This window comes from Saccostrea echinata, unplaced genomic scaffold (assembly GCF_033153115.1).
Source record: "Saccostrea echinata isolate AGI-Se365-2 ecotype Australia unplaced genomic scaffold, CSIRO_AGI_Sech_v1 ptg000022l, whole genome shotgun sequence".
NCBI lineage: Eukaryota > Metazoa > Mollusca > Bivalvia > Ostreida > Ostreidae > Saccostrea > Saccostrea echinata.
This window is the reverse complement of record NW_026889771.1, coordinates 1,371,393-1,387,214: the sequence shown is the minus strand read 5'-3', so window position 1 is coordinate 1,387,214 and position 15,822 is coordinate 1,371,393. Positions and strand designations below refer to the sequence as shown.

The window sequence follows — 15,822 nt, the reverse complement described above, 5'->3', positions numbered from 1 at the left end:
GAAAAGCGAAGTGACTATGGACGCTTCTTTTTTTAAATGGTCGCTGCCATTTTTATTTGGATCACGTGATAACCTCCGAGATGTTCTCGCGATTTACCTTTGCTAAGCAACAGACGCCATTGACAAGCAGAAAATATGACAGGTGAAAAAGCTACAATGGAACCTCCACAAATATACGTGGAGAGAACTCTTGCTATTGTTAAACCTGATGCTATTCACAAATCAGAGGAAATTGAGGACATCATTTTGAGATCGGGATTTGCTATTTTGCAGGTAAAAATCAACGTTAAAGTCTCTCTGTTATTTGTTCGAATTTCCTCTACTTTGAGTTTGATCGGTATAAAAATATTCTTATTTTCTTAATTTTTTTTATCTTAAGTATGTTTATATTAAATTTTTAATTCCAGAAAAGGCGTGTTCATTTAACTCCTGAACAAGCCAGTGATTTTTATGCAGAACATTATGGTAAAATGTTCTTTCCAAGTCTGGTTGCCTACATGAGCAGTGGACCAATATTAGCACTTGTCATTGCCAGGGACCAAGCAATATCATACTGGAGAGAACTAATTGGACCAACTAATGCTCTTAAAGCAAGACAGACTCACCCAGACTGGTAAAACATTTTTTATAGTGATGTACACAGTAAAAGTCTGAAAAGAACAGAAAATGCTCAGCTGTCAAAATTACTTTTCCTTGTTGAATATTATGACATGTAAGATTGAAATTAAAATAAAAAAATATTGCAGATTTTTAAAAGTAGTTTATATTCCCATTACTTTCATCTATACCTGTAGACTTCCATTGTATGAAGGGACTATATCTAATTTATAATTATGTTATGAATCTAGGGCTGTCACGGTTCCAAAATTTTTCGGGTCGGGTCGGTTCTGTAAATTTTCGGTTCGGTTTCGGGTTTTTCGGGTCGGGTATTGACATCTATTTTAAACCTTAATTTCATGAATTTAACTTGAAAAATCTTTATTTGTTACACTAAATTTACATTGAAAACAAGTCTTAACCATGCGAACGTCTAGACATCGGTGACTTGGCCTACTATTAGCCACAACCTGACCATTCCTGCTCGTTTTGATAATTATCTAATACTTCCGTGACAAGTGTTTTGTCATGGAATGGAGTAGATTTCATTTGAGATGTTTATTTATCACTGTTATAGTCATCATTCCTTTGATTTCGACGCCATTTTTTGTATTGAACAGACTCTAATATATAAACCAGACCCGAACCGAAATCCGGAAAAATGGAACCGGAACCGAACCGAACAACTTGGACCGTGGTTCTCGGTTATTTCGGGTACTCATGACAGCCCTATATGAATCAGTATAATCATTTTGAATGAAGGTTTCATACATTGACTTGAGCTGAATTTTGTGTCCATGGTAATCCTTCAATTAAATCCTGTTACTTCTTATTATACAATAAGACAATATAGACAGACAGTCTGATAACAGTTAAATCTCGATCATTTCTATTTTACAGTTTAAGAGCTGTGTATGGAACAGATGACCAGCGTAATGCTCTCCATGGTAGTGACAGCTTTTCTAGCTCGGAAAAAGAAATTCGATTTTTCTTCCCTGACAGTAAGTTGCATGTTGTTTCTATGTAATGTTTTATAGTTTTGATTTCATTCCTATTAACATACAACAGTAACAAAACTGTTTTATATGTAAACTGACTAGCTTGAATAAAATTTAGAATTGATGAAGATTGTAAAACCTGAATACATGTATAAGAATTCATGCATAGTCAATTTATACAACATTTTTAAAAAAAAAAATCAACACATCAGAAATGAGTATTAGAAGGTAGCCTATATAATAATGTTTGTCTGTAGGTGTGATTGAGCCAGTTCCTGTTGGACAAGCAGCTAAAGACTACCTGGCCAAGGCCGTCAACCCCACCCTACTGAAGGGCCTTACAGAACTCTGCAAACAAAAACCAATTGATCCAGCTGTAAGGAGTTTACCTAATTTAATAACTTGATTTTTCTACAATCAAAATGCAAAATTAGGTGTACATATTACATTTCTTTTCTCCTATTGCAGATATGGCTTGCAGACTGGCTACTTGAAAATAACCCCAATAAACCCAAAGTTCGTCAGCTTGTTCAGGAACCTAAATAGAAACAAGGACAATTAATATATTATAGAATGATTATAAATCATCCCTATCTTCAGTTCATCAAACTTTTGTGATATTACATCCATATTTGTCATATGTTAATACATACTTGTAAATAAATCATCCAAATTCAATTTATGTCACGCATTACTACAATTTTAGTGAAGTTAATATTACTACAATTTTAGTGAATACATGCCTACAAGTCAAAGAGTGTGTTTCAGAAACATACGACTTTTCCCTATATCGAGAATGACTTAAATACCCACCATGCATAAGGAGTTATCTCTAAAAATAGATACAGCTACAGTTGTATGTACATGTAGATAGCTTTATTTACAAGGCGGGTCTTTCCCTATATTGACAAAACGTCTAACATTTATATTTATATATATGTGTTTTTTTAACATAATAACTGCCTTGTTTGTACAACTGTTGATGGACTTTATTCAACTCATTAGTACTTTTTTAATTACTATATTGTATGAGAAGGAAGCTAGCACAATAAAATTTGAACAGTACATGTATTTTGAAAGATGTAGACATGAAAAGTGTTCTAGTGCATGTCAATAAATAAAGCTGTGTCCAAGGTAATTACATCTGAGTAATTTCAATTTAGGAAACTTTAGATCACAGTAACAAGAAAAACAATTTAAGTGTATTTAATATAAGATGTGACATATAAAAAGTGAGTTTAAACTTCATACTGGCATACATTCTATTTTTTGACTTCATATTTCATTACCTTCCCATTATATTACGAAAAAAAATGTACCAGCCATTCTAGAATTCGAACCAACTGAAGGGGGGAAAATGATAAATGGTCAACCTGCTTAACCAATCCTAACATACCAATGTGTGGAATTTAAAGTAATGCTCTTTCATTTCGGAGGTATAATAACTTTTTTTTAAACTTAAAAAAAAAAATATGCCTCTTTGAAACAAATATCGGAAACAACAGTTTTGAAGAAAACTCCTGGTTTCTTAATGTCCATATAAATTTCATTTTGTTTCAAGGAGGAAGTTTTTCAAAACAATGGGGATTCCCTATTGAAAAAAGCACAAAATGTGTCACATTCTGCAATGTGACTGATTAAAATTTCAATTCATGTAATGATAAAAGTTGGTATGACATTTCCCAATATAATTTTACATTGTTTGGTACCATTGAAAGTGAGAAAATGGAATATCTTTTTTTACTTTAAAATTGTTCGAATTTTCTGCTACAAGTTTAGGGAAAATATAACACAAGATAACAAAGGAACTGCAACACCTTTGTTAACGACTAATTAAGGTTGAAAAGAATTAATTATTGCAACCTGTTTAACATAACTTCAAATATTGTAAACTATTGCAAAGAATAGCCCATCATAAATGTAATCTGAATGGAAAGACAGGGGGAATCTACTGCTGTTAATATACTAGGTTTTTCCACCGACCTATGCTTCAGGTCTATGGTTTTTCCTACAATCTGGCCACAAAAGGAAGCAAATCCCACTAAATAGCCAGCTTTCAAAGGCGGAAGATCTACTATGCAGCCAGATTTCCGGGTGGGGGTTCTATATAGTCAGTTCTTGGGGGGAGGGGAGGGGGTGGGGTGGACGGCTAGGGAGAAAGGCTACTATACAACACTGGTTCGTATCACATATATGTATATTCATAGGATATTCGTAGTATACGGGTATATCCATTGACAGGTTTACTAGATGTTGACAGGTAAATATAACTATCTCCATCTCTCTAAAGAGAACAGGTTTTCCATGGAAGATTCAAGTGGTTCAAACTAATCACCTATTAAATTATCTTTATGTATATTTTACTTTCCTGAGTGCAAAATAAGAACTTTTTTTCTTTATCCAGTTTCAGTCAATTTGTTCAGAAAATGTATGTCACTTTTGTACACGCTATGACAAATGCACTTCATACTTCAACATGGCCATAGGACCCCCCCCATAATTTTGCCGATTTATGAAATATGTGGAGATAACGAACAGTATTCGAGCTCCAAAGTCCATTAAACATTACAAAATAGGAGCAGAGCAAACACGGACATCTAAGACATCAGAGGTGGGATCAGGTGCCATGAGAGGAGTGAGCATATAGTATACTTTAGAAAACAAAAGGCCCATAGGCCACAACGCTCACCTGAGTCACCAATAGCCCAGTTGTTCGTCAGTATTTCTTCCTCTCTTTAATATGATAAATTTGGACTCCATATTGTGGCCCCTACTTCAAGGGTTTAAGATTTAACCAACTTGAATCCACACAACATTAGGATGCTTTTATATTAATTTGACCATCATGACATTGTGGTTTCTTTCTTGTACAATGGCATCATGTAAAATCTGAACTCCAATTTAAGTCCAATCCTAATGCTAGGATCCTTAATTTGAATACTAAAATGAATCAACAACACTTGGGAGTATTTGCATATTGATGTGATATACTGTGACATTGTTGCTTTTTCCCACACATATTCGTATAAAACTCAGATCTGATCCCCTGTTGTAGCCCCACCCTAGCCCTGACCTAAACAGACTTAAATCAACAATTCCTGATTGAGGATGTTTACACATAGGACTAATTAAGGCCCTGCCATACTTCCACAAGATTTTAAAAGTTTTTTTTGTTGAAAATTAGGTCAAACATGAAGGTCAAGGTCAAGGGGTCAAAAAATCATAGAATGCTCGGAAACAACTTGTCACAGGTAATGCACATGTCAAATATGAAAGCCCTATATCTCTTCTCAATCAAAAGTTGTAAGGAAAAATAACATTTCTGAAAAGTAGGTCAAACTTCATGGTCAAGGTCACAGGGTAAAAAAATCATAGTTTATTTAGAAAGGTCTTATCACAGGTAATGTACATGTGTAATATGAATATGAAAGCCCTATATTTTCTCTTTCAAAAGTTATGACCAATTTAAAGTGATGTTAACATTTTTGAAAAGTAGGTCAAACATCGAGGTCAAGGTCACGGGGTCAAACATCATAGGATATTTGGAAAGGTCTTGTCACAGGCAATGTACTTGTGAAATATGAAAGCCCCATCTCTTCTCATTCAAAAGTTATGACCAGGGTTAAAGTTTTTGGGACAGACGGACAGACTGACAGACGAATGAGATTTAATGTCCCCTCGCTTTCGCGAAAGCGGAGGACAATGATCAATGTCGCCCTGTTTAGAAGATTGTTCCCTATATATTACTTTGGAAATTTTTGATTGAGCCGACATATGAATGGAAGTAACTATTGTTAATAAATGATAATACGTCGTCGATATATCTAAATGTTGAGTTGAACGCCACAGCAAGTGTTTTATTCTTCGTATGTAGCAGTTTTTGAATAAATGTAATTTCTTATTTTATGTCAGTATGTTGCTGCTATCAATTTTGACTTTCTTTTTTACCTGCAAATTGCTACTTTTGCTTTTCGTATGGTGCGACGTTTTACTGCCGTTTTGAAAGAAATGAATTTACACTTAAATAATCAAAGGCGCTCCCCATGTAAGTTTGTAGATGACGAAATGATAAGTCTACCCCTCTATACTATAAAATCAATAGTAAAGAGGGGTGGACCTATGTAGACTTATCATTTCGTCATCTACAAACTTACGTGGGGAGCGCCTATGAAGATTATACTAGTACATGTATATATATTAATCTTTTTCCCACTAGGTCCGTGGTGTTTAGTTTTCTGCAATTTCAGAATCACCGTACTATAACTTTAGCTGTGGCAAAAAGGTTTGTCTGTTAATTATTTTTCTACCTCGATGCATCCATAAATTCACACATTAAAGAAACATTCACTTTGAATTTTTTAAAGGTATCTTTTAAAGAATATTTATAATGATTCCTGTCCTGATGAAATATAAAGAAAAAATCCTTTTAATGGGTTTTAAATTTAATAATTTGTTCAACAACAAGCAATAAATAAACAAATGTCATTCAAAGCATCTCGATTTAATGCGTATTGTGTAAATAAATCACATTTTCATGTAAGCGATTCGGTCAAGATTCTGTACAGGCACAATGTATTTAGCATTTATGAAGGCTGTTTAGTTAATACGACTTGTAGCACACACTAGTTGCCTCCACCTCCAGATGGATCATTATAATTATGTGATCACTACCATTACTTATACGGATAATATTTAATGAACATTGATGACAATATAGGTATATGATCATGTGGTCACTACCATGTCTTATACGGATAATATTTAATGGACATTGATGACTATATAGGTATAAAAATTATAGAAAAATCAACAACAATAAGACACTCTTCAGCAATTGCTCAAAAATAAAAAAGAAAAAAACGGTGCCGATTCGAAATTGAAAGAAAAAACACGTATAAAAATGATTAAGCTATTCTGGGAATTTAAGTCCCTGCTTAAGAATGAAAGACCTATAAAAGCAGATATGGAGAGAAGGAGAATTTTGATATTGTTTAAGTTTTATTGTTGCTAGAAGTCATGTAAAACGTGTATTTCAATCTACATGTACTAGTATTGACAAGAGCGCGAGTAATGACCTTAATCCTTCACCCTTTGGCATCAAATCAGTTGGTGTCTTTCCTACGTTGAAGAGCCAAGAACTTAAAAAGTTTACAGAGAACTTAAGTTATTAAAGGAAAAACGTTAAATGCAATACTAGTATTTAAATTTCTGACCTTGGCCTTTTGACCTCAAAATCACTAGGTATCTTTAGTGACGGGGAGTTATGGTGTAAAACTCATTGAAAAAAAAAATCAATGGGCTTTCTCTGCAAAAGCTCAAATAGAACTAAAATAAAAAGCTGGAAACAATTTCATGCAATATTTAGATTAATTTCTGACCTTGACCTTTCCCCTTTTGACCTCAAAAGTGCTAGGTATCTTCTTTAAGTAAGGGGGAGTAACAAAACTTCGTTGAAAAACTTAAGGACTTTAAGAAGATATCGGAAACTAAAGTGTAGCAGACAGACAAAATGATGGACAACCCAAAAAGACCCAAATTATCATTTCCCACGTTTAGCGAAAGCGAGGAGGACAATGGATATGGATGCAAATAGTTTAATACCAGAACTCCAGTTCAAGAAATGAAGTGTGAGTGTCTATCGTCCAACATAATTTAATTTAAAAAAACATTTGTAGAGGTAAACATGCATGCGAAGAACTAAAGCAAAACAAGTTCTTATATATACCCTGTAACCTCCATAATATTTCGTTTCCTGAATGGTAAATATTGAAAATGCTACTTTCGAAAATGACAAAGAATACAAATAAATTAACATATCAGTTTTCTCCTACACTATAGAAGTATCCTGACATGCACAACTTAAATGTTCCTCCCGTGACCCTATCATCATGTCCTCCTCAGAAATATTGTCCTGATCCAGGGGCTTTGAATACACTTTGCCAAACGTGGCATGTTTTTGTGAGCACTTAGCACGACATTTTGAATATGACGCCTCCCAACCTCGACGTATCTTCTGCACATATTTGTCAATACAAGGAAAAGAGAAAATAACCTTGAAGAAAAGTGTGAAGAATGGAATAATCAAACTTAGAAATGTTATAGATTGTAGCGTTTTGATGAGCCCTCCTTTCGCCCAACCGGGAGCACCCATGATGACCACGTGACAAATGGAGAGGAAAAGAACCACGTGACCAAGCTTTGATTGGACAAATCTCCATTCTCTCCAGTTCAAAGTTCTTGTGACAGAGGGCAATGTTGATATAGCGATGATACACATACAAACAAATGCTAAAATTCCCACTAAACACGCAGCCTCACCTTTCCAGACCATCCAGGTTTTGATGGGTATTTTGATGTCGTCTGTTCGATTTCCTGGAATGACTATTGTCGTAGACTGAAACCAGGAACTTAGATATGTGGGACTCATGATCAAAACAGACATGATGACATGGATACAAACAAGCACAAAGGCTATAAGACCCAGCTGTTTTCTTGTCAAAAGCCATCTATTTAACCAGCCTGGGAAGTTGATGTGCTTTGTACCATGATACAGCTGAAAGGCACTTGCAAAAGAGCTTGGTAGATATGTGCACGCATACACAGTCATGGCTGTCATGCAGAGAGGCTTGTTCAGAACTTTCACGAAGATCTGGTCCCATCGATACGCAGTTTTCTTGACGAAGTAAATGAAAATGATATATAAAAACCACACGACGAAAACCCCCACTGTGAAAAGTATAGGCGTTTTCCATCCAGGGAATATTTTCAACGGATACGATTCGATTCGTCGGGCTGACTGTAAGAGACCCCAGTCACTTGCAACGAATCCCATGTCTCTTGCAATAACACAAACTCTCTCCCGCGCTGCTAGATCATCGCCTGCTATAAAGACTTCCTGGCTTCCGCCCGCGAACTCATTTTCCATGGCGTATGCTGATATGACATTGAAGGCTTTGACAATATTAGCATTGGGTAAAAGTGAACTAAGATACTCCGCATTGGATCGGTGCTTAGGAAGCTTAAGCCTGTTAGAAACATCCACAACGGTTTTGCCAGTAAAAAGATCTTCATGGTTTGACAAACAATCTTTGTAGTTTTCAAAATGAATGGCCAAAAACACAATGGACACCTGCTTGACACAGTCTTCTAGTGACGTCATCGTAACATTGCAGAGACAATTATCTACTTCAGATAGATTGCGCGGACGTCGGCTTCCGATGACCACTTCATAACCGGCGTTTTTCAGTCTTTTGGCGAGGGCTCGGGAAAAATTCCCTGACCCAATGATCCCCACCCTGGTTTTGAGCTCACAGGGCATCATTCACTCCTGCAATGAAAACGATAACATTAGCAAGAAGTATATACTAGTAGAGCGGCGCAAAATTAAATTGTGGCGTTCATTCTTCTGAACATTAAATATCTATTCTTTTCTTTTAAAAAGATACAAAGCCGGACATAATAAGAACTTGAAGTTGTTGGCACGCTCACGTAGCAGTCGACCTTTTAGTGAACCATCCCATAAATTTTGGGATGGGTCAAAATATTAACCTGGTCACATTACACAGGTGGAAAAGGAAATAAAAATACGACATGACCCCTACATCCTCAATCGATCATGATACATGTATATTCCAACGGTGGTCATTTAAATCGAGACCAATTACCTGCAGGCCAGGACAGCTAAGGACGTTAATGGGGTGCAATTTACAAAATGATTACATCTAGCTTACAATTAGCACTTTCGACACGAATTGACAGGAGCTAACTACGGATAAACATATACACTACATGGCCGCAGGAACTGGGGTGGGGAGGGTGCCGTGTCCTCCCCCCCCCCTCAATAATTTTGCTGATATATAGTATACTAGTGCACCATAGAGAACATTTACTTTATGCTTGTGTCTCTCTCTAATTAACAATTTTCAATTGCCAATGAGTACATGACTAATTATAATTAGTCATGTACTCATTGGCAATTGAAAATTGTTAATTAGTGAAAGACACTTGTGTTCCCTCAAAAATAACATCTGATGAACCTTTTTTGGATGTCTAGGAATCTGTCTGGTAACCCCCCCCCCCCCCCCATAATGTTCTTTATTCATTTGAGAAACAGGGAGGTATCCAACTTTGCAGCCTCAGTGACCACCATCGGTAACCACTAAATTCATTTCAGTGCAAAACTGTGCGCAATAGACTTCAGAAAATTTTTGGACAAGACGGTCTTTTGGGGGGTCTTATTTTGACACCCAAGACTTTTTTTTGACACTAGGACATTGGGAATTTCGACTTCATTGGAACAGATGGCATATAAATTTACTTGTGTCGATTAGGCAAATGTTCAGAATATTGCGTGGTACGTGCGTTAGCAATATTCTGTCTACTGTAGAGAGGTGGGAGTTTCTCCGCCTTTTATTTAGATTTATTTTTTTTTATGTACATGCATCATCGTCATTATCATCATCATAAATCGTTGAACGAGAAGTACACACATAAATACACGACTTTTCCTTTTATAAATGTTTCTTTATATTCAAATTTTAAAAGCAAAGATATGCCTGATCAGAAAGTCACAATGTTATCGGGCACAAACATCACCGTTAAAAAAATTCTACGATATACACATGCATAATGCCTTATTGTATCATTTAATGAAACAACATGTAGCTGTACTTAATAACCTTAGATTATTAACAACTAAGGAAAAAACTAAACGTTTTGCTTTTTTGTATCTCAGGCCATTTAGAAGAAATGTAAATATTTCTTTTAACCTTAAGTGATATCCATAATTAACGCGTTATTTTAAGTTTTTCTTCCGTAAAGTGTCTTTGTTCAAGGTAAGTCAAATAAGCCATATTTCATTTAAGAAAGAAGGGTCTGTTAAATTCTAAAGGTCTACGTTAATTTATACAATCAGTGTAGAATATTGAGGCATAAGTAAATGGAATTCTCATAAATACAACAATTTAATATTGCTGATTTGTTCTTCACGATTTAGTACCAAATAATCAATTTATAATATACACTTAAACCGTCTCTGGTTAATTTTTTAAAGGTCACGTGAATATAGAAACTTTATTTTTAAGAAATGATATATTTCTATTCCACTTTGAACGAAATTCATGTCTTTGTTCAGCTTGAAATAAAACAGCTTGGTCGTTATGCAATCATTACAGATATGTATAGACCTGGGTGTGGATATGGTAATAAAAGGTAAATATACCTGCAAAGGTTGCTGAGAAAGTGGGATTTTGTATGTAAAACAGTCCCCCCACAGTAATACATTTGTATACAGAATGGGAGCGTGCACTCAACAAGGCAAATGTTTCACCTACTGACTTTAACCGGGAGGCGACTGTGTTGTTTTAGATATTTGAATATTATCTAAAAGTTTTGGTGGTGCGGTTGAAGTTTATCTAAGGACATATTAGACTGCTTAAATATAAGAATGTTGTCGGGTCATTGATAACTTTTCCAATTTTTAAATTTATACACAGAAAGCCTGAGAGAGAGAGAGAGAGAGAGAGAGAGAGAGAGAGAGAGATTTTCTCCATATCTACTAGATAATATTAATTAGTATACAAATTTAAGTTCAGAAATACAACGCAAGTAATAAAAATTATTTAGATAAAAAATTATTTAAAAAACAAGACCTAGTCTGAAAATGAGAATTAGTAAATATAATTCATTTCATTGGACAAAAACCACAAACTCCGACATACACTACTAATTTACTTATAATGAAAATAATGCAAATTAAATTATCATTTGAAGCTAAAAATAGAATAATTCATATAGTATTAAACGCTGATTAGGTGAAATACTTTTTAACATCAATGAGATATGGAAATTACCAACTAGAAAAAGAAAAATTAGAAATGGAAACTATATAAAAGATATCAAAGACACACAAATAAATAAAGATGAGTTTTACATACCTAGGACCAAAGATAAAATAAATTTGGGTCCGCGTGCAAAATGAAGTCTGTATTACCTGTGTGAATTCAATACACAGACACATCAGTATTTATCATTGTTCATGAAGCACGATTATGTCAACATTTAAATAAGGTGAAATGATTGGGCCTGGCCCCTCCCTCCAATCTTTAAAAAAAAAAAAAAAAAAACATTTCGTGTATAGTGACCTTTTTCGACCCCTCTACTTCCTGGTTGTCTTTTCGTCACATTAAAATACAGGTAAACTGCATGAACATTTTGCTAAGTTTAAGGTGTTTACAAGTCTATTACCATGCATTTGTAGGATATTTTTCTTCGAATTCTAATTTTTTTTACTGCACTTTATTTTAAGGGATACATGTAGATAAGACTAACTCAAAAACATCTACAGATCATTTCATTCACGGAAAATGTCCAGCATTTTTATATATCCTACTGGAGTTGACATTCTAGAAAAATGAGCATTAAGACCTTTTCCTCCTACTAAATGTAAGTTTGTTTCCCTTCAAAATTTTCAACTATAGCAATTTTGCAGAATCGTTTATCTTTTTATAACCAAGTTCAGTTGAAATGTACGTGTCATGAAGTCGAATTAGACGAAAAGTTGATGTAAGTGACTTTATTTTATTGCACATTTCCTTATTTTCCAGTTGACGACTTCGTTCGCTTCATGCAAGAAGCCATTTCTCCATGTATACATTTAATTTCTTTTATATACCCTTTTTAAAAATTAGTATCGTTGGAATGTTCCTTGATATTCCAGCACTTTTTTCGCATACTTCGATAGTATTCGCGAACTAAGATCACCAATAAATAAATAAATACTGTATTAATTAACTCGCCTATTACAAAAATCTTAACCGTGCAATGAAGATTCTGTTACCTCTCTGAATTTAATACCCCTTCAGTATATATATATATCCTCTATTAAAAGCTGCATACTCTGCCTCAATATCCAATTTCAACAAAAACAAATTATCATGGTTTGGTTCTATTGATATATTCAAACAACTACTTCCTCAGTTAATGCCTCATCTGAAATCATCTACATCAGCCTTTAAATATCATTGTAAACGCATTCTTAATTCATATTTTCTTGAAAAGTGGTATCAAAAGAAGGAACAATTAAGTACTTGTGGGAAGTTAGACACTTACTGCACAATCAAACAAAACTTTGGGCTAGAACTTTATTTATTAATCTTAAGAAAATTTGAGAAAAGGAAGATTTTAACAAAATTTCGAATCTCTTCTCACAATCTGATGATTGAAAAAGGTCGACATAATGGTATACCAAGAGAAGAGAGAATATGCCCCAATTGTAAATTAAAAGAGGTAGAAGATGAAATACATTTTCTTTTGGGTTGTCCATGCCACAGTCTATCAAGAATTAATTAACTCTCCACAATATCTCTGAGATCTCATCTTTTTAATAGTATGTCTAAAAGTAACCAATTTTTATGGTTAATGAACTGTGAAGATGTTGATGTGCTATGCAATTTGTGTGAATTTATAAGTCATGTGTAGTTAGACAAATTCAAAGTCACATGTTGATCTTGACTTTACTTACATGTACTTTGATTTAATACTTATACTACAGTATGTTATGTTGTTAATATGCGTGTGTTGTTGTATACTCTGCATTGAGCAGAAGTGGATTAATTAAAATAATAATACTATCCTTCAGCACTGACTCTTGCTGTCCATTGCAGTTTAATGTAATTTACACATGCCATTCAACATACAATTTTTTTTTCTTAATTATTATTATTATTATTATTATTATACTATTATTATTGTTATTATTATTATTATTATTTTTTAATACTCATTTCCATAGATTATGTATCTGTTTATTCTACATGAGGCAGAAGTGGATTTCTGTATATCCTTTAGCACCGTCTCTTGCTGCCTCTTGTTGATGTATCAGACATTTTTTATGTGTTCAGTTATATGTATAATATTAGTAATAGTAATGCACATCATTGCACATCAAGTTGTATCAATTAAGAGTACAAATATATCTTAAATAAAGACAACCTATGTCTACATGTGAAACTCAAAACACCACCAATGTACTAAATGGGAAGAATTGCTCTTCATTATATGTTGTATTCTGTCTGTTATCTTATCTGTAATTATACATGTTATATGTTTATGCCCATTGGGCCCTGATTTGGTAATAAATCCTATTCTATTCTATTCTATTCTATACATATATATATATATATATATATATATATATATATATATATATATATATATATATATATATATATATATATATATATATATATATTTGTCTGAATGAAAAATTCTCGAATGGAACGTAAAACAACATACAATGAGCATGGTTATGTCAACATTTGAATAAGGCGAAATGATTTTTTTTTTTGGTCGAGGGACTGAACATTATACATATGCATTTCATGTAGAATGACATTTTTGTTGACCTTTTTGCACAGTCCTGAGTTCACCCCTCTTCAGTTCGGAAATTATTACACGTCTTCTATAGTTTAAGGACAAAGCTTAAATTTAAATCTTTCAAAGTATTTTTAAAAATTGGCACAATTTCTCGTACGATTTTAGAAAGGATTACTTCACAAGTATTTTAATTTTATTGTATCTGAATTCTCATTTTAATACTACTCTCTTTTGAGAAGCCGATGCCTCGATTTAATACTCCCTTGGGAGGGGGGGGGTATTAAAACAAGCTATTAACTTCTCAATAGAGAATACCCCAATACCTCTTGAAGTGCTTTATATCCCATTGCCCTTTATGTACTTGCACACTTGAACTTTTTACCAGACGACTCAATATGTTCACAAATCATGCCCAATTAAGTTTCGACTAAAAAAATGTTATGAAGGTTTATCCCCTAAAATTACACACACACCCTCACACACACATTCCCCAGAAAAAAGTTGTAGTATTATCAATGTAAGTACTTACTTTTTTAACCTGTCGAAGAAGTCTAATATGATGTATGTGTAAAGTAAATGTAACCCACAATGAGCCATTTCTCCATATTTATGGCAAAAAAGTTTGATTTAATAATCTGTACCACTATGATGTGAATTTACTGTTACGTTCCCCCAATTTTTCACGGACTTGAGAGGATCTATATAATCATATCCATCAAAGTACGTTTATTACGTACTTTGACCAAACTGATTTTTTATGCACAATTGAAGAAAATTTACCGTACATTGTTCTTCTTTTTAATATATTTAATACCCATGCTTCTTTAAAAAAGGCAATTAGTACATAAATTTTTAACTCAAGTTTTAGATAAGCTCCGCCCCCCCCCCCCCCCAATTATTTTGATTTATCCCAAAGACAAAATTTATTGAACATTACGTATATTCTCTTGGCACACCATCCATGGACCAAGTTGACCAGCCTCTAGCTGTTTTGTTTTTTATTTGTGGCCCATGAATTTTTCGACTTTTAACTTTAAACGGTTAAAAACTTTTCTTTGGGAACAACTATTTTTGAGAGAGAGAGATTCTCTTGTTTAACATTTCAAAATTTCTTAAGCCTAATTTTTATGTTAATTTAATGAGTGTCTAAGGAAAATTTTGACATCAACACAAGTGAAATAGCTTTACCAAGGAATAAATTCTTTTTTAATGAGAATTTTCTATTGCTTTTGACATCAGAAAGTTTGAATTTCATATGAGCTGGCAAGAATATGGTCACCGAACATAAAAAGTACAATGTATCGTAGGAAGATTCCTAGATTGCTGTGGGCTAATGTCGTGATCGTATTGATCAAATCCGCGAGTTAGACATACACGTCACGAACAGATGAAATGAAGGTCTAGAGAAATAATTTTAAATCTTAAATATATTTATCAACAATTTATTTTAAACTTGTAGATGACATCGTCGTTCCAGAATCTTTCGTTATATCCATGATAAACATATACATTTAGCTCTTAATGCAGTATTTAAAACGTGTCTTAACAGAATGACAAAATATACCTTAAAGATGAAAATTTTGAAGGCAGATTTCATCTTATTTTTAGGTGTGTTTTGATTTCAAAATCATTCAGCAGATTAAACCTACATTAATACAATCATTTCGAAACTTATAGAAAATAATTACCTGTATAAAAGGACTGGCGATCAGCTGAAGAGGCAATCTGCCAGAAGTCTGGTCAATCACTGAGGTATACAAATGAAATGATTACTTCCAAGATTGACAGGTGCGATGACGGATAATGATCAGTCAAGTTTAGCGAAAAATGACGTTTGTCGGGAAACGTTTCT

At 33.8% G+C, this 15,822-nt stretch overlaps 2 protein-coding genes across 2 annotated transcripts; one reads left to right on the top strand and one right to left on the bottom strand.

The window, feature by feature from the left end:
• Positions 1-94: 94 nt before the first annotated feature.
• LOC133190766 (nucleoside diphosphate kinase homolog 5-like) lies at positions 95-2,277 on the top strand. Its single transcript, XM_061326454.1, has 5 exons — positions 95-273; positions 408-613; positions 1,498-1,598; positions 1,853-1,971; positions 2,064-2,277. Exons 1-5 carry the CDS (start codon positions 136-138, stop codon positions 2,139-2,141), a joined length of 642 nt encoding a protein of 213 aa, XP_061182438.1. The 5' UTR covers positions 95-135; the 3' UTR covers positions 2,142-2,277.
• A 3,764-nt stretch (positions 2,278-6,041) lies between these two features.
• On the bottom strand, positions 6,042-8,920 carry LOC133190190 (metalloreductase STEAP4-like). The gene has a single exon (XM_061325678.1). It carries the CDS (start codon positions 8,914-8,916, stop codon positions 7,423-7,425), a length of 1,494 nt encoding a protein of 497 aa, XP_061181662.1. The 5' UTR covers positions 8,917-8,920; the 3' UTR covers positions 6,042-7,422.
• Between the last annotated feature and the right edge of the window lie 6,902 nt (positions 8,921-15,822).

Bases quoted from the DNA above. Each gene is read 5' to 3' on its own strand.
- LOC133190766 (XM_061326454.1), top strand. From the start codon at position 136: ATGACAGGTGAAAAAGCTACAATGGAACCTCCACAAATATACGTGGAG. The intron at 274-407 runs GTAAAAATCAAC...TTTTAATTCCAG, and splicing joins CGGGATTTGCTATTTTGCAG to AAAAGGCGTGTTCATTTAAC. The intron at 614-1,497 runs GTAAAACATTTT...TCTATTTTACAG, and splicing joins AGACAGACTCACCCAGACTG to TTTAAGAGCTGTGTATGGAA.
- LOC133190190 (XM_061325678.1), bottom strand. From the start codon at position 8,916: ATGATGCCCTGTGAGCTCAAAACCAGGGTGGGGATCATTGGGTCAGGG.